General features: G+C 45.4%; 2 protein-coding genes across 9 annotated transcripts in view; one reads left to right on the forward strand and one right to left on the reverse strand.

Moving 5' to 3' along the window:
• ARHGAP19 (Rho GTPase activating protein 19) overlaps nucleotides 1-25975 on the reverse strand; it is an 82313-nt gene that overhangs the window by 47905 nt on the left and 8433 nt on the right. The window contains exon 1 of one of the 8 annotated variants that reach the window (XM_082406539.1): nucleotides 7869-7972. The exons of 3 other annotated variants lie outside the window; for them this stretch is intronic. In XM_082406539.1, the coding sequence (XP_082262665.1) occupies nucleotides 7869-7924 (56 nt within the window). In that variant the 5' untranslated portion in view covers nucleotides 7925-7972. Of the gene's footprint in view, nucleotides 1-7478; nucleotides 7848-7868; nucleotides 7973-25975 lie in introns of those variants that run through there. 4 more of the 8 variants (XM_082406540.1, XM_082406542.1, XM_082406544.1 and 1 more) reach the window with 4 other exon arrangements.
• FRAT1 (FRAT regulator of WNT signaling pathway 1) lies at nucleotides 23079-25732 on the forward strand. The gene has a single exon (XM_082406591.1). It carries the CDS (start codon nucleotides 23337-23339, stop codon nucleotides 24165-24167), a length of 831 nt encoding a protein of 276 aa, XP_082262717.1. The 5' UTR covers nucleotides 23079-23336; the 3' UTR covers nucleotides 24168-25732.

Raw genomic sequence — 25975 nt, forward strand, 5'->3', positions numbered from 1 at the left:
GGAGAGAATCTTTCACCCTTATACAAGAGTTGAAATTTGAGGTAGGTCTTAAAGATGAGAAGGGTTTGACAGTGGAGGAAAAAAAAAAAAGATAAGTAGTACTTAATTAAAGGGCTTTTTTGTTTGGTTTTTTATTTGGTAGGTTTTTAGGAAACATAAAATGCTTTCTCCACACATTAGTGGCAAGCCCTTTTCAAAACGTAACTTGAAGCAAAGGAGGGTGCACAGGGGAGTTATGAAGATGGGTGTAGTGGACAACTGCTGTTTGAACTTCCCACATCTGTTTTCCCGTTTCCCCTTGAGCAACAACCTCTTCCGATCCTTTAATCTATGTAGTTTGGTGGGCTGACCCTACTCCCTGGCCACCAGTGTGAGCACAGGACCCAAGCTCACCTCATGGAAACATTTTATCCTCCTCACTGATTCAGACAAAGGCCCACAAGTCAAACCAGGACAAAAAGACTCAATTCCAAGATTCTTGCTAGATGCTAAGATTGCTAACCAGATGGAAGATTGAAGCTGTTGGTGGTCCATTTCTGCCACCTTTTGTGAAGAACCTGCCCTTTTATAAAGCAAATACAGAGATCAGATCTAAGAGAGCAAAAAGCAGATGCCTGGGACACTGAGATTTGAGATCTTCAATACAGATTAAGCTGTGCTTGATCTACGCCCTGGACTTTTGTTTCCTGAGCTAAGCAGTGTCTCTTTGTGCTTAAGCTAGTCTGTTTCTGTCACGTATGACTGAAAGAGCCCTAACACACAGAGATGTGTAAGAGTGTCTGCCCACAGTTCGAGCCCTCCTTTCCATGCTTCCACCTCCAGAGGACAGAGCGGGCTTCTTGAGTACTCTGCCTCCCTCCTCCTCCTCTGGAGCCTCGATTCTCCAAGATCAGTCTTGCAGGCTTCATCACCGCTGCCTCCAAAGCCTGGCCCTGCGGCCGTGGCTGGCAGCCTCTACTAGTAAGTCACCCTCTCTTCTTCATATTTTCCTTTTTAAATTTCTGTCTTTTCTCTTGCTCTTCTCCCTTCCACACCATTTTTCCAATGCTTCCTAGTTTTTCACAAGCCAGTCCTGGTTTTTCTTACAAATTGGAACTTCTTTTCAGCCAAATCACAGCACATAGCATGCAGCCTTTGGTTCTTCAAGTGGATTCATTTCAGCTATTTTCACTGTTCCACGTTACTCAAAGATTCTTTAAAAAAAAAAAAAAAATCAGAGCTTCCCTGGTGGCGCAGTGGTTGAGAGTCTGCCTGCCAATGCAGGGGACACGGGTTCGAGCCCTGGTCTGGGAAGATCCCATATGCCGCGGAGCGGCTGGGCCCATGAGCCACAATTACTGAGCCTGCGCGTCTGGAGCCTGTGCTCCGCAACAAGAGAGGCCGCGATGGTGAGAGGCCCGCGCACCGTGATGAAGAGTGGCCCCTGCTTGCCACAACTAGAGAGGGCCCTCGGACAGAAACGAAGACCCAACACAGCCATTAATAAAATAAATAAATAAAATAAACACAGAATAATCATTTAAAAAAAAAATCATAAAACTTCCAAGCTTAATGCTGTTATGCCAAATTCAGAGCTAAATTCTGGATAAGAGGGTATTACTCCAACTGATAATTACAACTGAAAGCTACCCTGGTGCAAAAGATCCATGTGCAATACCCAATCCTAGAACTAGACCAAAAAAAATTACTGTACGTTAGACCTTGGCAGAAATGTAGTAACTCTTTTAAAATTATATATATTTCCCATCATTACAAACACCAATTTCTAAAACCTCATATAACTACATGCCAGTAACTCCAAGTAAAAAGATATGAAAAGTTAAAGTAGCTTGCTCAAAGGCACATATGGCTTTAACTGAGGGAAAAGTATCAATAAACAACGTACCTGCTGGGATCTTTGCATATTTGAAATTGCAAAGACCAATAAGGTAATACTATATATCTTAGACATCAGCCTGCCTCAAAAAAATAAAATCAGATAAATTATATTTAACCTAATAACTACTGTTTAACAGTCTTGCTTCAGGCTCTTTACTCCAGAAAACTGTCATTCCATTTGGAATGCATATAGACCTTTACAAGCTTACACACAAATAAGTTTGTCCGAGCAAATTTAAGCACCAATCACCTTCTTGTCCTCTGACTTGTTTCTGTCCCTCCTCATTCATTCAGATCCTACACACCACCTCATACTTTTCTATAGAACAGACTTATGCAGTGTTGAATCAAAGGGAAGCTAGGAACTTGGAGATATGATTCTCCATGTGCCAGTTATCAATTTATTGCCTCTCACCCATCATTGCCTACTCTGCAAAAATGGAGCCGGAGACTTTTAAGTGTATTTCCTTTTCCAGCTGGCACAACGTTAAGCATTATGAATAAAGAACACTGCAGAGACAGTGTAGGAGGCAGGGCCTTTCCCTTTCCGGTTCCAGGCTGCTCGTCTAGGCAAGCTCCTGCAGCGTGCACAACTTCTCCACTGATAGACTCCAGTTTACAGAAGCCAGCAGCACCCACAAGCCAGTTGCTTCCCCCCAAGACACCTCCCTATTAACAGCTTTCCGCAGTGTTCTCTGCCATTCTGTGAGCCACAGCCATGCCTTCTCCAACAAGGTGGGATCTCTGCCCTAGGGTACCTCTTCTTAGTACATTCTATCTCAGCCCTATGGATTACAGTGGATTCTTTTCTTTTTTTCAGCTTTATCAAGCTATAATTGGCAGACAAAGTTATAAGATATTTAAAGTGTACAACATGACGACTTGGTATACATAGCTGATTCTGATTTCTCCCATTTGTATATTGCTTAGAGATCTCTTTACTTCTTATTAGCCAATCCCTTGTTACTCCAATCCCCTGTTATAATCAATAATTCTTTATACTAAACTTTCTTTGTTCAAATTACTGTATAGTTTCTGTGTCCTAGTTGAACCCTGACTGATATAGCAGGTAAAAACTAGCAAAACATCAGCACAAAATAGATGGGCTCTGGCATTTCTAGAAACAACCCATTCTAAAAGATGGTTAATAAAATGTAATTAAAAGGGTTCACTCCAGGTAGCCAGAGGGTATCTTCAGGAAGAAAGTACTGATAAGTGCTGATTTAAAAAAAAAAAAAAAGGGGGGAACTTCCCTGGTGGCTCAGTGGTTAAGAATCCACCTGCCAATGCAGGGGACACGGGTAAGAGTACTAGTCCGGGAAAATCCCACATGCCATGGAGCAACGAAGCCTGTGTGCCACAACTACTGAGCCTGCACTCTAGAGCCCGTGAGCCACAACTACTGAAGCTCGTGCACCACAGCTACTGAGCCCACGTGCCACAACTACTGAAGCCTGCGCACCTAGAGCCCGTGCTCCACAACAAGAGAAGCCACCACAATGAGAAGCCCGCACACCACAATGAAGAGTAGCCCCCGCACGTCGCAACTAGAGAAAGCCCGTGCGCAGCAACGAAGACCCAATGCAGCCAAAAATAAAATTTAAAAAAAAAGAAGAAGAAAGCAATAATCTAATCAATCAGCTGTAATGTGTCTCTTTCAAGGATAAAATGGGAAAACCTGACATACATATCAGGTATATTCTTTTTTTTTTATTGACGTATACTTGATTTACAATGTTTCAGGTGTACAGCAAAGTGATTTAGCCATATATATACATATATATATATGTATATATACTCTTTTCCAGATTCTTTTCCATTATAGGTTATTAGAAGATATTGAACATAGTTCCCTGTGCTATACAGTAGGTCCTTGTTGGTTATCTATTTTATATATAGTAGTGTGTATCTGTTCATCCCAAACTCCTAATTTATCCCTCTCCCCCATCCTTGCCTTTCCCCTTTGGTAACCATAAGTTTGTTTTCTATGTCTATAAGTCTATTTCTGTTTCGTAAGTAAGTTCATTTATATTCTTCATGCAAATTACCTAAATTGCCTTTATCGATTGGCTTGTAAGCCTGAATAGAGTCAGTCCCCAAATCCATCTAACGGATAAAATAGTTTCTGGACTTGCAATAACAAAAAAGACTGCCACTCTCTGAGGACTTCCACACAACCATCCAGCAACCTCCCTCTTTTGCACTGTTTAATCTCACAAACTCTACAGCTAAAGGTTAGAGGCAAAGAAAGGTAGGCCACTGACCAGTTTATACAGATTAACTTTAAAATTCTATTTTCTTCTTCCCCCCTCCTTCTACCAAGACTGGCCTTGTCTATAAATATAATGGTCAAACTCTCTAAGCCAGATAACTGATAAAAATGTAAAATAAAAAGATTCAGATTCAAGAAAGACCCCTGAAGAATCTATTCCTCATTACCGTTCATAGAATTTGACAGTACAAATAAAAAACTGGATTCAGGGAGTTCCCTGGTGGTCCAGTGGTTAGTTAGGACTTGGCACTCTCACGGCCGTGGCGCCAGGTTCAATCCCTGGTCAAGGAAAAGACAATTCTTCCTAAGATCAATAGGTTCCATCTATCACTTTTCTCAAAGGACCACACAGCTGTCTTATAAGAGAAAGAACAATATAACAAAAAAGACTTCAGGAAATCTACAGTGTAGGTAAATCAGCAGGATACAGGACACTGTCCCCATCTTCAGGCACCTTCCTTATCCTCCAAAAACATTTCCAAAATGGGATGTAAGTATCCCGAAGTCTGTTCCAAAGCTCCCTAAGTTCCATGGGCAGGCTTGGGCTCCAAAACTTAGACGCTGCTGGCATATTAACTGTCTCCAGCTTTTCACAAATGCTATCACTTAGGCGGCTTGCTCTGCCTCCCTCCACCCCTATATATTCCCGTTTGCTTTTTCTGGTTCACAGTGGGTTTCTTTTTTTCCAGTGAACATTGAGGTTAGAAGCCTGTGACTCTTTGTTATCAATTTCCCCTCTTCATCTAATAATAGTTAGTACTTTCTTTTTATGTCGTTTTTCAACTCAAAAAGTACTGAGCTGTATTTCCCTACTGCCAATTGTGTGGGGAGGTGGCTATATTTCTTTTCCTGCTTTAGCTTTTCCTTTTTCTCTCTTTGGCCCTTAGGAGTCTCTATTATTTTTATACCACTATGGGTAGAGTGGACACCTTCTATTTGTGGATTCTCCTTATTATTAGGTGCAGGCTTAAAATAATAATGAAGAAATAGAAATAGAAAGCTAGACAGTTCTGAACAGATGATCATATATTCTCCAACACGCAAATATGTGTTGATCTGTGCAAATCAGACAACTCTTTCCTCCTCTTTATGGAATACAAGGGGCCATACCACCAACAGAACATTAGAAAGGTTAATATCTGCAGAACATAAAATAATTTGCATGGCACTTATCACCACAAGGTAATATTTTATATCTTAAAAATGACAAAAACTGTTATTCATTCATTATTGACCACCTAGACAAAGCTAACTGTTGGGAATACGTAATAAAAATATACGTGTCCCGCCCTAAAAAGCTTTAGAAAACTCAATTTCTCTTTTACAATATGAACAGTTTCAGGTTCAGATAAGATTCTGGGAATATCTACTGATCATGTAACTAATACTATAGCCCAAAATTTAAATTCAAACAGCAACATCCTTTAAAGAAATTCAAACAGTTCCCACTACAGAATGGTATTTTGTCTTCAGATTTTCATCACAATTCAAGATTTTAGAGCAGGCTGAGGGATGATCTAATCAAATTTATCAACCCCCTCTATGGTTTCTGGGCAAAAAAAACGATGAACCATTTATAGGCAGCTCCAAGAGGGAAAACCTCTTCCCTATAAAATAGTAAATAACACATTCAACCACTCCCATCTCTGCTAAGGAGGGACTCCAGTGCCCACTCACAAACCCAGCTTTCCAAGATTTGGAATCTCCTATTCAGTATAAACAGCACCAACAGACACAAAGCCAAAGCACCAGGGCAATGTAAATAAGCTCACTCTACTGAATTCTAATATACATTTACTCAATTAAGACAACTGAGGTCTCAAAGCTGGGGTAAGACCACCTGGAAATTCTTTCTAGGAGAAGCTAAATTTCAGTGTGCCTGCTTAGGAGAAAACACTCTAGAAATAAAGTAATGATTTCCTAAACTGCAGATCCCTCTGACCTGGTCTTTAGTTGTTCTACTAGGAGAAAGAAAACCTATTACGTTTGAAGTGGTTATTATCTACTAGGCTCAACGCTAAGAGCTTTAAAAGGATTGTCTGATTTAATTCTGACATTCTCTGGAATAGACATCATTATGTCCATTTACAGATGAAGAAACTGAAGCTGAGAGAAGTTTAAAAATTGGCCCAAGTATTTTATTCTTTTTGGTGCTACTGTAAATATGATTCTTTTCCTAATATCCTTTACAGATAGTTCATTCTATCTGTATAGAAACACAACTGATTTTTGTAGGTTGATTTTGTACCCTGCAACTTAAACTTGTTTATTTCTAACAGTTTTTTTGTTAGTGTCTTAAGGGTTTTCTATATATAAAATCATGTTGGGACTTCCCTGGTGGTCCAGTGGTTAAGAATCCGCCTTCCAATGCAGGGGACTCGGGTTCAATCCCTGGCTGGGGAACTAAGATCCCACATGCTGTGGGGCAACTAAGCCAGCGTGCAGCAACTACTGAGCCCGCGCGCCACACCTAGAGCGCCCACATGCCGCAATAAAAACAAGAACAAAAGACAAGTGTTGGTGAGGATGGGGAGAAATTGCAACATTTGTATACTGTTGGTAGGAAAGCAAAATAGGGCAGTGGTATAGCAAATAGTATGGAGGTTCCTCAAAAAAATTAAAACTAGAACTACCATATGATCCAGCAATCTCACTTCTGTGTATTTATCCAAAATCGCTGAAATCAAGATCTCACAGAAAAAAAAAAAAAAAAGATCTCAAAGAATTATTAGCACTCTCACGTTCACTGAGGCATAATTAACAATAGCCAAGATGTGGAAACAACCTAAAAGTCCATGAACATACGAACAGACAAGCAAAATGTAGTATACACATAGAATGGAATATTACTCGCCTTTAGAAAAGAAAATTCTGCAATATGTGACAACATGGATGAACCTTGAGGACATTATGCTAACTGAAATAAGACAGTTGCAGAAAGACAACTGATTCCACTTATATGAGGTATTCACTTACATGAGGTATCTAAAATAATCAAATTCACGAACTAAATAGTGGAATGGGGGTTGCCAGCAGCTGGAAGAGGAGGAATGGGGAGTTACTAATTAACAGGCATAAAGTTCCAGTTAAGCAAAATGAACAAGCTCTTGAGATCTGCTGTACAACACTGTACCTATAGTCAACAGTACTTATTGTACTCTTAAAATTGTACCAACAGGGTAGATCTCATGTTAAGTGTTTTTACTACAATAAAATTTTTTTAATGTTTAACTGGCCCAAGGACTCAAACCCATTTCCAACTGACACTCAAATCTGTGCTCCGACTTAACCACATAAACTGCCTCGGAAGAGATGAAAAAGTACTGACAGCGTTCTCTTTCCGCGCTGTTAGACGTTAGGAAATTCGCTTAACAGCTCTGGGCTTGAGTTTCCTCACCATCAAGATGAGTCTCAGCGCAAAGGCAGGCAGCGCTGCCACCACCAACTGGTCGGTTTGCAGCCAACGCCGCTGGTAGTCCCCCAACGGGCATCAGCAGGACCAAGCGGGGGCCCAGCTGGAGCCCAGTGCCGCGGCTGGAGCCCAGCGCCGCGGCCGGACCACCGCGCCTCAGCTCCCGCAGGCGCGAAGATGAGAAACGCCGCGGGAGAAAGAAACAAAGCCCGGCCCCGCTGGGTCACCGTGACCCGGGGGAAGGGCATCAGTACGACCAGCCCACGGCCTCGTTTCCAAGGCAGCTGGACCAAGAGCTCGTCTCACCTCCGGCCAGATTCGCCGGCTGGCACCTCCCCTTCACTCTGCGCCTCAGTCGCCATCTTAGTCAGTAAACTTCTTTCACCACCCCCAACCCCGACCCCGCCCCCCTGCCTTTGGATTGGCTAAGGTGTTTTCCCCTCTTTTACACGATTGGATGACTTGACCGGCCCTCCTCAACCTAAACAGCTTCATGATATTATAGGTCTATTCAAATAACTAACCGTCCTTGGTCGCCCCCAGTCTTCGCGGAAAAAAAGGAGGGGGGAACCCAGCCCCGAGGCCTGCCGGGAGTTGTAGTTTCTCATTTTGATTAACCCTTCGGATTCCACCGACTTTTAGGTTCAGGTCAGAAATAACAAGCCAATGCTCAAATTTTGTACTGATGTATAAAACTCAGAATTACAGATCTGTTGAACTTGAAAGTGACTTTAAGAGTCACTCTCTAAAATGCAAGATTCGTTTTCTGTCCTGATACAGATTGATATACCCAGAATTGTAGGTACAGAGTGGGAGCCAAGAAGTACTTATTAAATTTAGTTCACAGCCTGCTTTCTTTAGACAGCATACGGGGGGGTCACTTCTTCATTCCACCCGCTCCCTTCCAGCTTTCCAAAGAACCCACAGAGTTTGCCTCTCTGATCTGAATCATGGAGACAAAACCTGCATAATTTTGTCCCTGGCTGAGCTTTAATCCTCAGTGGGAGAAATAACCATAATTATGCTTGCCCTCCCTGCCTCACGGGCTTCTGGTGAGGATTAACTGAGGCAACAGATGCGAGAACATTGTAAACTTAAAGCATTAATTTTTTCTCTGTATTATTTTTCTTTGCTGGATTTTTCTAGGAATATTTTCCCTGTTGTTCTTTTGACATCCTTTCACCTGAGGATCTCCCAGCACTCTCCTTCTCTTTCACTAAGCTCTAACCACATATATTTCAGTTTCTCAAAAGCCTTTGCTCTGTTGTTTTTCTGTCTGGCCTGCTTTATTGCATTTCACATCTCAGTTTAAAAGTCACTGGTTCAGGGAATTCCCTGGCGGTCCTGTGGTTAGGACTCTGCACATCCACTGCCGGGGCCTGAGTTTGATCCTTGGTCGGGGATCTAAGATCCCGAGAGCCGTGTAGGGTGGCAAAAAATAATAATAATAAATCAAAAAATAAATAAAAGTCACTGGTTCAGATGCCTTCCATGCCCCCCCCCAAATAAACCAGTTCCCCTACTAAACTTTCACATAACACTTGTACTCTTCCTTCATAGTTCTTATCACAACTTATATAGTTTGTGTGACCATTTGTTTCACGGGAGGGTTCCCAACTAGACATCCTGCCACATGTGGGTGGAGGCTACATCTATTTTGCTCCCTGTGGCATGTGGCACATAGTGGCCTTCAAAAAATATTTTTTCAGCAAATGAATAAGTAAATCCTCAGGCTCTATTATCCAAATCAAAAATTGAATCAAGTATTCTAATAGATTATTTCAATTGATGAATTTATAAGTTTGGTAAAAGTGTCTAAATAAAATTGCATTTAGTTTTATGTTTAACAAATTGTCCTTATTGTACAAATGCATGAAAAGAAATGCAAAATTCAACAAACACATATCAGTGAAATTTTTCACTGAACCCCAGACAGCCTTGGAAAATCCAGGTTGCATAATTGCTGTATATACAAAGCAGGGAACCCAAGGCTCAAATTCTGCCCTTTCCCTGAAGTGTGAACAGGTTTCCCTCCCCCCTGCCGGCCCCAGGACACCCAGGACATCAATTAATTGACTGACTGAATTAAACTGATGCTTTCACACAGAAGAAATGTTCAAAACTTTAAACTATTACCACTACAACTAGGAAGAACACCATATTTCTGGTTCATCTGTTCTGATGACATTTTTTACACAAAGTCCTTCATGTTTGGGGAACGACAGCACCATGTTAAGAGCATGGGCTCTGGAGTTAGTGAGCCTAGGCTCAAATCTGGCTCCATCACTTCTAGCTGTGTGACCCCAGACAAGTTACTTAACTTTCTGATTCTATTTCCTTTTCTGTAAAGTGAGGACAATGATAATTCTCAGAGGGGTATTGTGAAGATTAAATGAGATAATCTCTGAGGAGCTGCTTCACAGCAGAGTGTCTGGCGCACACTAAGTCTAGATAAATGTTCAAGGTGAGATGATGAATATTAAGAATGCTAGGGGGGCTTCCCTGGTGGCGCAGTGGTTGAGAATCTGCCTGCCAATTCAGGGGACACGGGTTCGAGCCCTGGTCTGGGAAGATCCCACATGCCGCGGAGCAACTAGGCCCGTGAGCCACAACTACTGAGCCTGCACGTCTGGAGCCTGTGCCCCGCAACAAGAGAGGCCGCGACAGTGAAAGGCCCGCGCACTGCGATAAAGAGTGGCCCCCACTCGCCGCAACTAGAGAAAGCCCTCGCACAGAAATGAAGACCCAACACAGCCAAAAATAAATTAATTAATTTAAAAAAAAAAAAGGGGACAACTGATTTAAAAAAAAAAAACAAAAAAACAGAAAGAATGCTAGGACTTCCCTGGTGGCGCAGTGGTTAACAATCCACCTGCCAATGCAGGGGACACAGGTTCGAGCCCTGGTCCGGGAAGATCCCACATGCCGCGGAGCAGCTAAGCCCGTGCACCACAACTACTGAGCCTGCGCTCTAGAGCCCGTGCTCTGCAACAAGAGAAGCCACCCGCAGTGAGGAGCCCACACATCTCAACGAAGACCCAACACAGCCAAAAATAAAATAAATTAAACGTATGGACACCAAGGGGGGAAAACTGCGGTGGGGTGGGGATGGTGGTGTGCTGAATTGGGCAATTGGGATTGACATGTATACAGTGATGTGTATAAAATTGATGACTGATTTAAAAAAATAAAAAAAGAATACTAAACTCCACGGGAATTCCCCGGTGGTCCCGTGGTTAGGACTCCGAGCTTACACTTCAGGGGGCACGGGTTCGATCCCTGGTCAGGGAACTAAGATCCTGCATGCTCCGCGGCGAGGCCCAAAAAAACAAAAAAAAAAGAATGCCAAACTCCCTTCTCAGATAACACTTCTATCTCCATTGCTGTGTGATAAGGACCATACATTACTCTTGAGGTTACAGTTTAATCGCTTAGCCTGGAGAGGGGAGTGTCCCTCCTCAAAACCAGCTGTCCTGCTGTGACTTCTGATTACAAGCAAGTATCACTGCTGAGTGCTCTAAAAGTACCCCCCAGCCGACAAGCCTACACACCCTGTTTCTGCGAGGATGTCACGGCTCCCCAGAGATCATCTTCCTTACCCGGTCTAGTTATTGATTGTTAGAACGACGATAAGCACAGCTGTACAGCAGGCATTCTGGAAAGTTCAGAAAGTCCTCTTGATTCCAACAGCCTGGCTGAACAAAAGGTCACAGAAAAGTGGCCCCAGCCCTCAAGGAGTTTACAGTGGACTCAGGGAGACAAAATGGACACATGTAAGTCACACACAACAGAAGACAGTTTAGAATTATGAAAGACTAAATACCAAAGTAGAGAACAGACTCGCAAGAATTCAGAAGTGCGGAGAAGGGAAGAAGGCCAAGGCTGTAAAGGATGGTTGAAGAGCAGAGGCATGGATGTGAGTCTGCCACAAATGTGACTGAAAATCCATCTACCTACCCCAACAGACCTGGAGCTTTGGGCAGATGTGGTATTCGAATCTTCTTTGTGTTTCCAGGCCCTGGCCTCAATGGGGGCGGGTGGGCAGGGTGGGGGGGCGAGGAGGAGGGAAGCAAAAGAAGGAACAAGATGGAAGAGAAAGAAAAGAAGGATCTGCCCATGACCCCAGCCCCAGCATCATCCTCTCCCCTCCCCACCTCTAACCCCACCCTCCAACAATGCAAGTGACTTGGAGTCCCCAGATGCATCTGTTTTCCACTTTTGTTCTTGCTGTTCCCTCGGCTTGAATTAAAGCAGGACATTTTGATGCCCACACCAAAATATAAAAATATCATGTGTACAAAAAGCATTTCTGAGCCTTACATCAGTAATGAGCCTAGATAGGGATAGGGTGAGGGTGCTTATTGAACATTAAAAAAAGAAAAAAGTTTAAAAAATGTAATGATTTGTTCTCTTGTCAAAAAGGCCAACAGTCCCACCAAAATATCATGTACTCACCTGTAATATCCCTTTCTTTCTTTCCCTCTTTCCTTTGCCAGAAAACTTGTATTTGTTATGATAAAGTCTTTGGAATCATTATTTTAATGTCTTTTTCATCATCTGTTAATATTTAGCTCTTTTCTTTTTATATTGTTTAATTACACAAGTAATACATGAAGACATTTTCCTTTGAAAAAAAAAATTTTTAATAATACAGGTAAAATCTCCCTTGTTGACTTCCCCCCACATTCTAGCCCCTCCTCTAAGAAACCACTATTTTCTGTTTGTGTCTGTTCAGATCTTTTTCTATACAATACATTTATTCAACAAATATCTATTGAATGCTTACTATGTGCCAGGCACTGTTCTAGGCCTGGAGATACAGGCATAACAAAACGTCGCTCTCTCATGGTGTCTCATTCTAATGGTAACACACACAAACATAGAGAAATACATAATTTTAATTTTTAGATAAATGGTGAAATGCTGTACATATTATCCTTATACATGCATCTTAGAGATTTTTCCATGTCGATACACCTAAATCTGCCATTACTCTTCCTTTTTTCTTTTTTTGACCGCGCCGCCCGGCTTGTGGGATCCTACTGCCCTGACCAGGGAGAGTCCTAACCACTGGACCGCCAGGGAATTCCCTGCCCTTACTCTTCTGAACTACTGTGTAGTATTCCATATTATAGATGCTCCCTGGTTTATTTTAACCATCCCCTCCAGGTGTACATTTAGATGTATGTCAATCTGGATGGCAAGCACTGGAAACTGACTTTGGCTACCATAACAGAAACTGGATTTGTTGGAAGGATACTAGGTTGAAGAGCTGGCAGGAAGGAAGGGGGCTAGGGAGCTGGAGACCCAGCCAAGTTCAGTCCATTTTGTGCCACTTGAGTCTAAGCACAGTCACCCCTCTGCTGATTTCCCACCTGTTCGTGGGTCCCCACGTCACCCCCTGGAGAGGCAGAGTCATCAGGGAGAACATCTGATTGATTTGGCCTAGGTCGCTTGTCTCTACCCTTCTGCCTGGGGGAAGCTCTGTCTCCCAACAAAGCTCTCCCAGTGGGGAATTACCTACAAAAATGGGAAAAAATTAAAGGACAAATGTGTGCTACAAATCATTCCCAATTTTTTACTTCCTGGGGCACCTGATTATTCTGGGCTGGGGCAGAGCTTAACCCTTCAGTCTCCTTCAGACACACTAAAGACTAACATCTACATTATTCCACATGTTGAAAAAAGAAAACTGTCCAGCTTTGCTACAGAATCCTCTTCAAGATTGGCCACAGGGCCGGAGAGCCGGGGAGGGAACTCAATGAGGTGAAGGAAAGAGGAACCAGTTCTGTGCAGCTAAGAACGACCGAGTTCGGGGCTGGAACCTCAGAGTAAAAGTTCTGGGGGTCATTTTCCCCAGCCAGGACAACAAGCTGGGAAACAGCCAGGTCAGTGGCAAGAGGCTGGCAGAGAGGAGACTGGAAGCGTGCGCAGCCTGGGGCATTTCTGACTGGGAGTCACCATCTGTCAGGCACTGGGCTCAGCGCTGGGGCTACAGAGTTGAATGAGCCATGAATCTTACCTTCCAAAAGCTCAGACTGTAGTTGGAGGGCAAGGGGGCCAGGCTGTCTGGGCCACAGCAGAGGCAAGGACCAAATTCTCTGAAAGCCTGAAGCTGCCTGGCCTGACGTGGGGCGGGGTCTGAGGGAGGCGGCAGTGGTCCTGAGTCTTGCAGAGTGAGTTGGAAGACCCGCAAACCGACCAAATCGTTTTGAATTGGAATCTCTCTGGTGCTCTAATCAAAAACCCCAAACCTCAGGTGAGGAGGCCCCATGTGCTGATGGTAAGTTTCAAAGCAGTAACATATATGTGATGTTCAGGAATGGGCCAGTACATTATGAACTCTCCGTGCTGGGTGTTATCTCCACTGTCATGTGAGCTGAAGCCTGGAGGAATCCTTTTTTCCTGCCACTATAACCCATTCTTGTGGAGGCTGTTTTGGTATAGAGAGAAATTTTGCACATAAAGTTTCTATAGCAACTAAGAAGGGTAACCAGTACATTATGAACTCTCCATGCTGGGTGTTATCTCCACTGTCATGTGAGCTGAAGCCTGGAGGGATCCTTTTTTCCTGCCACTATAACCCATTCTTGTGGAGGCTGTTTTGGTATACAGAGAAATTTTTCACATAAAGTTTCTGTAGCAACTAAGAAGGGTGAAGGTCAGCAAAGGCCCAATGGCTTCCCCACCTCTCTGTCCTGTAGACAGAAGCCTTCAGCGGCAGCTTAAAAGTGTCCCCCAATCAAAATCAGAAAGTAAAGGAAATTGTCCTTTAGCCCCCTTAGGTCTCTGCAGTCATCCTCAACCATAGGATCCATCTTCTTTCAAGGATGTAGGAAGAGAGGGCTGCCTTGCTCGTTCATTCACACTTCAGTGTGAATTAAACCCAAAGGTACCTCTTCTGGAACATGCAAATTTAAAGGACCACTTTAATTGTGAAATAAAAAGCTTGTCACCCAGTTAAAATAATTTACACAATCATGTGGATTAGGAAACCTGAAAACCTTCTTGGGAGGATTCAATAACCGTGTCTCAGATTACCGTTTTATATTTGCTGCATTTCTAGATTTGTTTATATGATTGATTTGTTTTGGCTTCTCCCACTAGACTGTATGTTCTGTGGGTTAAGGAGTGTATTTGATTTTGCTCACTCAACTATTTATTCAATGAATAAAGGAACAAGTGAATCAAATAAATCAAAGAAGTAATAAGTGGAATAGTGAGGTCACTCAGGTCTTAAAACTACATCCCACCACTACTGGACGTAAGTTTTTGTTTCAATGCGCCCAGCATCACTTTAGGGGTCCTCTGCTCTCCTATCCTCTGTGCGTTTTGTGTGGCATCGATGCCATCTCTGGCTAAAGGAGTGGGGAAAATAACTCTGGCCAATCAGAGGACTCTGGATTTTACAGTCTAGGCCAGCCCAAGTAAATACGGAAAGGAAGTATGCAGTAAGAGCCCCGCTGGGGGAACTGAATGGGGTGGGAGGGCAGAGGGCAGGAAGAACCACTGCCTGTTGGAGGAGGTTTGTAGCTGGACTGAGTAAGATTTAGATGGGTAGAAAATTGGGGGGATGACATTCTCTGCAAAAAGAACAGGACTAAACATGGAGAGACAGGAACATATTAGATGCATTTGGAAGCCGGCAAGGGCCCAGTGTGACACGAGCAAAGGGCTTCTATGGGGTCAAGATAAGGTTGGATGAGTGGACCAGGGCCAGGCCTCTGAGTTCTGGATACCATGTTAAGAAGCTGAGGGTTTTACTCAGGAGGTAATGTGGACCTATTCGGAGTGGGGGTGGTGAGTAACCCGAGCAGGGCTGGGCATTAGGAGGTTGATCTGCCAGAAGAGTGGATTAAAGGGAAAGAAGCTAGGGCCCAGACACAAGTTGCATGAGCCCAGTCAAGGAAACATGAAGAGCATGGGCAACGGGACCAGAAATAAGGCATGACAACTGGCAGAGGCACTGGAGGAAAGAAACAGACCTTGGGGAACAAGAACCAGGCAGAGTTAAAAGACTAGATTGCAGAACCTGGGTAACAGCGCCTGGGTAGTGGTTTGAGAAGGTCAGGCTTTGGCATCAACCAAAACTGAGTTTGAATCCTGGTTCTGGCTCTGGTAGTTTGTGTGACCTTGCACAAATTTTCTTAACTCCGGGCCTAGGTTTTCTTATCCATGAAAAAGGATAATACTAAACTCAGAGGTTATTGAAAGATTAAAGAAAATAATATGTGTAAAGTGCTTTTCTGTATAGCTAGTGGATACAAAGTTTCTTTTGGGGGTGATGCTAATGTTCTAAAATTAGATTATGGTGATGGTTGCATAACTCTGTTAAATATACTAAAAAACATTGAATTGTACATTTTAAATGTGTGAATTTTATGGTAAATTATATCTCAATAAAACTGTTAAAAACTTAATCAATATATGGTAGTTACTATTATTATCTGCTTCATTTCCTGATCTGAGTACTTCCCATAGGCCTTGCCTGACTGGCATTGCCCTCCAAACCACCTTTGCAGATTTTCTGATTATATCAGCATTGTCTTTTAAAAGTTCCTGGTTGACTTAAACAAGACAGAATGTTGGGCTTCCCTGGTGGCGCAGTGGCTGGGAATCCACCTGCCAATGCAGGAGACACGGGTTTGAGCCCTGGTCCAGGAAGATCCCACATGCCGCAGAGCAACTAAGCAGCTGCGCCACAACTACTCAGCCTGCGCTCTAGAGCCCGTGAGCTACAGCTGCTGAGCTCGCGTGCCACAACTACTGAAGCCCGTGCGCCTAGAGCCCGTGCTCCGCAACAAGAGACGCCACCGCAATGAGAAGCCCGTGCACCTCAACGAAGAGTAGCCCCCACTCGCTGCAACTGGAGAAAGCTCGCGTGCAGCAACGAAGACCCAACGCAGCCAAAAATAAGTAAATTAAGTAAATAAATTTAAAAAAGAAGATAGAATGTTATTTGTTTCTCACATAGAAGAGATCTGGAGGCAGGAAGTCTAGGACTGTATTTGTGTCTTCAGACCTCATTTGAGATTCCTTCAAATTCACTGCTCTTTCATAGTTCAATATGGCTGCTAGAGCTCTAACCATCACATCCACATTCCAGGAGATGAGATGAAAGAAAAAGAGAGGCACTTGGCCCCCTTCCTAATAGCAAGATTTTCCAAAAATACCATACACTTCCCACTTACACCCCGCTGGCCAGAACTTAATCACATGGCCCCATCTAGCTGTAGGAGAAGCCGGAAAATGTGGTCTATGGCTCTGGTGCTGCTACAACTTGGTGTTGAAGGGAAGGATAGTAACTGGGAGGCAAACTGCAGCTGCTGTTATAACTACTATTTAACGAAGGCAGAATATAGAAAATATATATGTAAATGCATAAAATATATTTGAAAAGAATATACAACAAGTGTTAGTATAGTTTGCCTCCAGGAAGGGAAACTGGGTGGCTGGGGACAGGAATGGGGGGAGGGCTTTCTTTCACTGTACTCATTTTGACCTTTAGAATTTTGAACCACGTGGCTGTATTATCTATTCAAATAAATAAAACTAAAGTCTTTTTAAAAAATTCTGAATTATACTACCTGACCGTGTGTCTCCTAATTTCCGATGCTGTTGACACCCAGCCATCCAGACAGACACAAAGCCTCTGCAGATCTGAGACTGCCTTCCTTTGACACCTATAGCCAATCACTCTGTAAGTTGGAGCATCTACTTTTCCATTCCCACTGCCATGGTTTGGCAAGGGCAGTACAGTCTTTTCTACAGTCCCAGAAATAAGAGCGTTAACTGCATCAGCCTATGTAAGATCATCCTAATAGTCCCTGTAGAGATGTGTTCCTGACATGGCCATTTTTTTACCCATGATCAACATACAATGAGTGTGGGGGGGGACTTCCCTGGTGGTGCAGTGGATGAGACTCCGCACTCCCAATGCATGGAGCCCAGGTTCGATCCCTGGTCAGGGAACTAGATCCCACATGCATGCTGCAACTAAGAGTTTGCATGCCACAACTAAGGAGCCCTGGAGCCGCAACTAAGGAGCCCGTCTGCCGCAACTAAGACCCGGTGCAACCAAATAAATAAATAAATATTTTTTAAAAAAATACAGTGAGGGTGTAGTGGTCCCTTGTCTTTTCATCTCTTCGTTCTTTTTTCCTGTTGTAATGGTAGATCTGGCTGGGCCTAGTATAACTCAAAATCCATCAGAGAGGCTCTCAGGCCTTCAGTTTTTCCATTGACTCTCTATAGCTTACACATTTTAAACAATTCCTTGAAACTGCTTGCACTAGGTTTCCCAGGGCTGCTGTAACAAATTACCACAAACCTGGTGACTTAAAACAACAGAAATTTATTTTCTCTCAGCTTTGGAGGCCAGAAGTCTGATATAAATAATGTGTCGGTTGTCAGGGTCGGTTGCTTCTTGGGGACTCGGCAGGAGAAGCTGCTCCATGCTCTCTCTTAGCTTCTGGTGATTGCTGGCAATCCTTGGTGTTTCTTGGCTTGTGGCAAACATCACTCCAGTCTCTGCCTCTGTCCATACATGGCATCCTCCCTGTGTGTCTCTGTGTCCAAATTTCCCTCTTTTAAAAGGATACCAGCCACTGGATGAGGGCCCACCCTAATCCAGTTCAACCTCACATTACATTGATTACATCTTCAAAGGCCCTATTTCCAAATAAAGTCACATTTACAGATTCCTGGTGGACATGAATTTGGAAGGGACCCTATTCTACTCAGTACATTACTCCAGTCTCCACCTCTGGGGCTGCATCCCTCTAAACCTTCTTTCCAATCTTGAGTCCTTTCTACTTTTATAAATGGCAAAATACTCCACACTGTTGCACCAGTGTTAGCCCAATCCTTTAATCCATTTTAACTACTGAGTTACAGACCTGACTATTCCTAGCACCCCGTTTAACCAGTGGACAGTTATCTTCCCTGCCCTATAAGCAGTCTCTAAGACATTTTCAACTTCTGCCTTCCCAATGTTTCCAGCTTTCTGTAGCTGCTACTCTACAGAGAGGTGTTTAATAACTCATTAGCACCTCTTTGCATCTCAGTGTGAATCCCCTAATCTCTTAAATTCTCTCAGTACAAATCCCTCCTCCCCATCCAGCCCAGCTCCTAGAGCCTCCCTGTCTGGGAGCTGGGAGGCAATGAAGGGAGGGGAAAAGGAGCAAGCCTGTGTCTGCTTTGCTGCTTCCAAGGCCCATCACTCAGGGATGCCGCTGGTCTCTAAAACAGTGGCAAGCCCCATTCCTGCCATACAGTTGGAAATCCTCCACATTGGGCAAGAATTTAGCCAACGCGCAGCAGACTGTCTACATCTTTTCAACCCTGGAGTGTGAATCCACAGGATTGCCCTGTCAGGCACTAGGTAACATGCCAGCAAGGTGTACAGTTCCTCCCTTCCTTCCCAAGAGTCAGCCCGGAGCCAGCCCTCTGTGCCCTGGGCAGTTCTAAAAGAAGTCACAGAAGTAATCACCCCCTTTCTGTGGCTTATTTTTTTCTAACATTTTATTTATTTTTTTCTAAAATTTTTCAGTCAACAAAATTGAAGGAATTTAACAGTGAACTACCCTATTACCCAGCACCTAATTCTACCTAGATTCTACCATTAACATTTTTTTTAGCATTTAAAAAATTAAGCTATACTTCACATAACATAAAATTCACTTTAAAGTGAATTTTAAAGTGTACACTTTTGAAGTGTGTGCTTCGGTGGTTTTAAGTGTATTCACTATATTGTGCAAACATCACCACTAATTCCAGAACATTTTCATCACCCCAAAAGAAATCCCATGCCCATTATCAATTAGTCCTAATTCCCCTCTCTTCCCAACCCTGGCAACCACTAATCTACTTTCTATCTGTAGATAGAAAGATTTGTCTATTCCGAACATTTCATATAAATGGAATCATACAATAGGTGGCCTTTTGTGTCTAGTTTCTTTTGCTTAGCATAATGTCTTCAAGGTTCACTCATGCTGTAGCATATAACACTATTTAGTTCCTTTTTATGATGAATTATATTCCGTTGTATGAATAGATAACATTTTATCATCCATTCATTAGCTAATGAGCATTTAGGTTCTTCTAGTTTGGAGCTATTATGAATAATGCTGCTGTGAACACTCGGGTACAAATTTTTGTGTGAACATGTTTTCAAATCTCTCATGTACATACCTAGGAGTGGAATTACTGGGTTATACGGTGACATTAACATTCTACTCTACATGCTTTATCATATACCTACCTGTCCTAACCATCCTTCTATCTATATATCAATCCATCTCACATTTTTGTGCACTTGAGAATAAATTGCAAACATCAGTATACTTCCCCCAGCATGTCTATTAACTAGAAATCAATATTTGTGTAGTTTCTACTTTTCATGTAAAATTTACATACAGTGAATTCTAAGTGTACGATTCAATGAGTTTTTAACACATGCATACACCTGGGAAACCTGGAATCAAGATATCAAGATATAGGACTTGCCTGGTGGTGCAGTGGTTAAGAATCCGCCTGCCAATGCAGGGGACACGGGTTCGAGCGCTGGTCTGGGAAGAGCCCATGCACCACAACTACTGAAGCCTGTTTGCCTAGAACCCTGCTCCACAAGGAAGACCCAATGCAGCCAAAAATAAATTAAAAAAAATTTTTTTAAACAGTATGACATCATTCTATATCAATAAACACATATCACTGTAAGAGGAAGCATCCACTCAACAAAATAAAATCAATCCTTTTTTTTTTTTTTATAGTTGCGGAGAGCAGGGGTTACTCTTCGTTGCGGTGCGTGGACTTCTCATTGCGGGGCTTTCTCTTGTTGCAGTGCACAGGCTCTAGGCACACGGGCTTCAGTAGCTGTGGTGTGTGGGCTCAGTAGTTGTGGCTCGCGGGCTCTAGAGCGCAGGCTCAGTAGTCACTGGCAGGCAGATTCTTAACCACTGCGACACCAGGGAAGCCCTAAAATCAATTATTTAAAAAAAAACAACAAAAACTGCCAGACCTTTTCCCAAAGTGGTTGTACCATTTTCACACACACAACTATGCATGCATGAGGTTTACAAATTTTGAATCAAAAAATAAAAACAAAAATTCTAAACTGCTGCTACTTATTTTCACTTAAAAATTTTAACTAATTAGGTTCAGAATATTCTAGCTAATAAGTGCTGCTTTGACCACACTCTCAAATGAATGACTGTAAATGAGGGGATGTCTTAAATTTACACAAGGTTATATGTCAAATATATTTCAAATAAAGAAATAGAGAGGATGACCCATTCATAATAAAGAATGCTCAACAAACCAGAAAAAGAAGGGAACATTCCCAACCTGAGTAAGGCCATCTATGAAAACCCAGAGCCAAGGACTTCTCTGGTGGTGCAGTGGTTAAGAATCCGCCTGCCAATGCAGGGGACACGGGTTCAAGTCCTGGTCCGTGAAGATCCCACATGCCGCGGAGCAACTAAGCCCATTTGCCACAACTACTGAGCCTGCGCTCTAGAGCCCATGAGCCACAACTACTGAGGCCTCATGCCACAACTACTGAAGCCTGCGCACCTAGAGACTGTGCTCTGCAACAGGAGAAGCCACCGCAGTGAGAAGCCCCTGCACGGCTACGAAGAGTAGCCCCCCACTCGCGGCAACTAGAACAAAAAAGCCCGCGCGCAGCAAGGAAGACCAAACACAGCCAAAATTTAATTAATTAATTAATTAATTAAATTTTTTAAAAAAAGAGAGAGCCAATATCAAACTTAGTGGTGAAAGACTGAATGCTTGCCCCTAAGATCAGGAATAAGACAAGTATGTCTGCCCTCACCACTTCTCTTCATCGTTGTTCTAGGGGTTTCAGCCCGGGCAATTAGGCAGGAAAAATAACAGGCATCCAGATTAGAAAGGAAGAAGTAAAACTTCATCTCTGTCTGCAGATCATGTGATCTCATATACAGAAAATCTTAAGGAATCCACTAAATGAGGTGATGATTTTTATGACACCCTGTGGGAGTCCCGATTCCCAAGATTTAAAAGTTCATTTGCTGGGGGCTTCCCTGGTGGTCCAGTGGTTAAGACTCCACACTCCCAATGCAGGGGTCCCGGGGTGCGATCCTTGGTCAGGGAACTAGATCCCGCCTGCCGCAACTAAAGACACAGTGCAGCCAAAAATAAATTAATTTTTAAAAAAATTCATTTGCTTTCTTCAAACTGCCTCTTCCTCCTTTATTCTCACATTCTTCCCTCCACACTTGACAAAAATAAGCCCAACTCTTTTTTTAACAACTTCCCACCTCTTCCCTCCATCCCATTCCTCCCGAAACGTTTGCTCCTGTAATTATCATCTTGGAACTGCCCACCAAGACCCTTGTTTCTACTTATCTGGATCTCCAGGCTCCAGTCTCTTTCTAAATCATGCTACTCCCCTGCTCCATATTTTAAAGTAGCTCTCTACCGCCTGTTTTCTGTGTTTGTGTGTGCATGCTTTGCAGCTAATTGTTAAAACAGCTTTATTGACATATAATTTACATGTCATAAAATTCACTCATTTTAATGATTTTTAGCAAACTCAATGGTGCAACCATTACCATAATCCAGTTTTAGAATATTTCCATCACCCTGATACTATCCCTTCCCTGTAAAGGTTGGTCCACCAAAAGTCTACCTACAAGTGTAAGGTTTGTAAGTTAGGCCTGAGGGTTTGGGATCTTGAATAAAGATTTTAAACCTCCAGGCAATGTGACGGTAAAGGATCGTTTTCTACCTCTTTCTGTTAAAAAATGAAGTCTTGGTTAATCATTAAGCCAACCATGATATCATGAAGGGTTACGGTGGCCGTATCTCCATTTCCATCCAAATAGCTGACCATTTTCTTCTCTTGCTACGCCCTCAGAAAGGATACTCCCCTACTGGGCTGAGGCATTCTTCCTAAAAGAACTTTCTAGCTCGCCGCCCCTCCCAAGACGAGCAACCTCCTCTCCAGTAATGACAGCCCCAGTCCAGGTCCCCACATACCCACACTCCTGATCAAAAAAACATTAAACAGTGGCCTTTCTTTGCCAATTCCCAATCCTCCGCCCCCATCGCACCACAAGGTCCCCTTCTTCCTTTTCATCTCTTTCAGCTTCGTTTGCCTAATCTCCAGACAGATCCCTAGCCTTACGCCTTCTCCTCCCAATCACTCGCCTCACTCGCTCTGCCATCACTTCCCAAATTGCCGGCATCCCGGACAAAGGTGCAAACGCCAAAACCAGATGAGTTGACGCGCCTAAGGGAGAGAAGTGTGTGGGTGTGTGGGTGTAAGTGTCCTTGCTTGTGTGTGGAAGAAACCAACAGAGGCCACGCCGGTGTCCATCTTCTGGAAATACCGATCACGCCCGGCCGAGAGAGCGAGGATCGGCTCCCCAGTGCCCCCCGCAGACAGCATTCAGGGCTGTAGAGCTCAGAGGCATCAAGGCTTCACCCGGGACCCCTGCCCAGAGGGCGCCCCGCCCCGCAACGGTACGGCGCAACCCCTCCCCGGCGCGGTGGTAGGGCCCGGCGGCAACGTCACCCATTGTTTACAAATCAACCCGAGCCGGTAGGATTCCGGCTCCCGCGGCTGCTGGCGCGCGGCGAGAGTGCCTGGCGGGCTCCGGCTTCCGCGTCCGCCCCGGCTCCGGCTTCGGCCTCAGCACCGCGCCCGGCTCCGCCGCGGCCCACCGAGCCCCGGGGGCAGCCGAGCCGCCGGCGACTCCCGCAGAGCTCCGGGTGCCCGCGCGGGGGGCCATGCCGTGCCGGAGGGAGGAGGAAGAGGAAGCCGGCGAGGAAGAGGAGGAGGAGGAGGACAGCTTCCTCCTGCTGGAACAGTCGGTGACTCTGGGCGGCTCGGGCGAGGTGGACCGGCTGGTGGCCCAGATCGGCGAGACGCTGCAGCTGGACGCGGCGCAGGACCGCCCTGCCTCCCCGTGCGCGCCCCCGGGGCCGCCACTGCCGCCCCCTCGACCCCCGGCGGTGGTGCGGGCGGACAAGGCCCGAGCCCCGGCTCTGCCGTTGCTTCTGCCGCCTGCCTCGGCCGAGACTGGGGGTCCGGCGCCCCCGGGGGCCCTGCGCTGCGCCCTCGGGGACCGCGGCCGGGTGCGGGGCCGGGCTGCGCCCTACTTTGTGGCCGAGCTCGCCGCAGGCCCCAGCGCGCTGTCCCCATTGCCCCCTCAGCCCAGCCTTGATGGGCCTTCGGGAGCTGCCAAGCGAGGCGCCCCGCAGCCGCTGTCGGGTCCTTGCCGGCGAGGATGGCTGCGGGACGCCGCCGCCTCCCGCCGCCTGCAGCAGCGACGCGGGCTACAGCCTCAAGCCCGCACCGGCGACGACGACCCGCACCGCCTTCTGCAGCAGCTCGTGATCTCGGGGAACCTCATCAAGGAGGCCGTGCGGAGGCTTCATTCGCGACGGCTGCAGTTACACGCAAAACTTCCCCGACGCCAGCTCCTGGGCCCTTTGTCGGCCCCAGGGCACGAGCCCCCTTTGCCCCGCAGCCCTCGCGCGGCCTGCAGCGACCCTGGCTCGTCTGGGAGGAGGGCGCAGCTCAGAACTGGCGACGGCGTTCTAGTTCCCGGCAGCTAACAAACACCCCGAGAGTGGCCACATCGCCAGCCTCTGCCTGGAGGGCAAGGGGTTGCCCCTGAGGGCTGCGTCTCTACTCAGACTGGTGAACTCGCGCTTTTGGAAGCGGGAAAATAACTAATGAAGACGAGGAATCGAAAAATCGCGAATGTTTTCGCTGGAATTGAGGTCGAGGGCCCCGATGTGGTTGAAAAACAAGACTTCCTTGGTCCTATTTACGGCAGATTACAGAGCGCCCCCCAAGCTCACAGTCAGCAGGACTCCTCATTGGCGTGACCAGTCCTGGTGGCGCAGCGTGCAGTTCCACGCAGCCTCTCCGGGCCCTCCAGCCTGACGACCATGTGGTCACAGTCTGCGCTTCTCAGGATCGCCGAACGCCCAAAGGACGAGGATGATCCCAGTTACTTGCTTTACCTTTCCAGGGCTGGTTCCTGATCCACTTTGGGGGAGAGGAACCTGTGTAGATCATTTCAGGGAGTACCTCAAACTGCCAGACTTGAAATTTTACGACACTTAAAAAAACCCATCTCGTGTATTTTGGGGTGCTGGTTCTAGATATAAAACACGCGGCACCGGGAAAGGACGTTTTGGGGAATTGAATAGAAGTAACCTTTTCTCTGCCCCCGCTTTTGCAACTGCCTGAAGTTCTCTGAGTGGCGGGGGAAGGCGGTGCGCCTGTGATGCTGATGGGAGGTGGGGCCGAGAGGTGCTGGGGAAAGGGGAGGGCGAGGCGCGGAGTGAACCCTCGGTCCTCTCGAAAGTGTATTTTCACAGCCTGTCCGCCCCTTCTCGGGTTCAAGATCGCTGTTTCCTGGGAGCACATGAGATTGCGAAGCTCCAGCAGGGCAGAGTCGCCAGGTTCCGGCTGTACTCGGAGTAGAGCGCGGGGTTTTGCAAGTGCTGGAGTCTCCTGAGGACACGCGCACCGCTGCCGCCGCGGGTGTGAGGAGGCGGCGACGTGCTGGGCGCCGGTGCCTCCCGCGGGCGGCCGCGCCCCGGGCTTTCACGGAAACTGCCCCGAGAAGTGGCCTCGAGTCCCTTCTCTTTCCCTCGGCTCTGCTGTCCTACTCTAGCGCGTGGCGCTGGCGCTCCTGGGGGCCCCGAGCTGGGGGCTGAGGAGACACCACGTGATGGGGCACTCCAGGGACACACAGCCTAGCACAGCAGCTTATAATGGGCTCTCCGGGGCCTTTTGCAATAACAGCTGCAATTCCCTGGATAGATGGAGTTGATTTCCTCCCTTTGCCCCTCCCCCAGCCATGCCAGCTCGCCTTTGTAAGTGAAGGAAACCGAGTAGAAAATGTGACCCTCCAAATGGAGAAGCTGCAGGCTTTGCCATTGTGAACCTGGTGAAGTGATTGTAACATAACGTTCACTCAGTCTGAAGGATGTAAGACGGTATTGTTGGTGTTTTAGTTTTATAAGATTCAATGGCATGTTCATCATCCAGATGTGGCTATTGACACACTACACTTCGCAGCGGAGTGTCTGGAATTGTGGCTATCCTGATTATAGGATGTTAACTTAACTGAAATATCTGTTTTTAATAAATGCATTGGGTTTTTTGTTTGGTTTTATTTTATACTTGTCGTCGGTGGGAAAGATGCACAGAACACGTTTCTCTGATCTCCATAAACATGAAAACACTTGAAATCCTTGTCAGCCTGGCTTGTGGATGGTAATTAGAGCGCCTTTGTGTCTGAGCAGCTCACTAGTTAGACAGGGTCTGCGTGGCTGGGTGTGTATTGGTGCTGGCATGAAATTAAATGAGAGTGAGGTCAGGTTTTGGACCAATCCCATTCACTAAA

The sequence above is a fragment of the Balaenoptera borealis genome (genome assembly GCF_965194805.1).
Source record: "Balaenoptera borealis genome assembly, chromosome: 10".
In the NCBI taxonomy this organism is placed as follows: domain Eukaryota; kingdom Metazoa; phylum Chordata; class Mammalia; order Artiodactyla; family Balaenopteridae; genus Balaenoptera; species Balaenoptera borealis.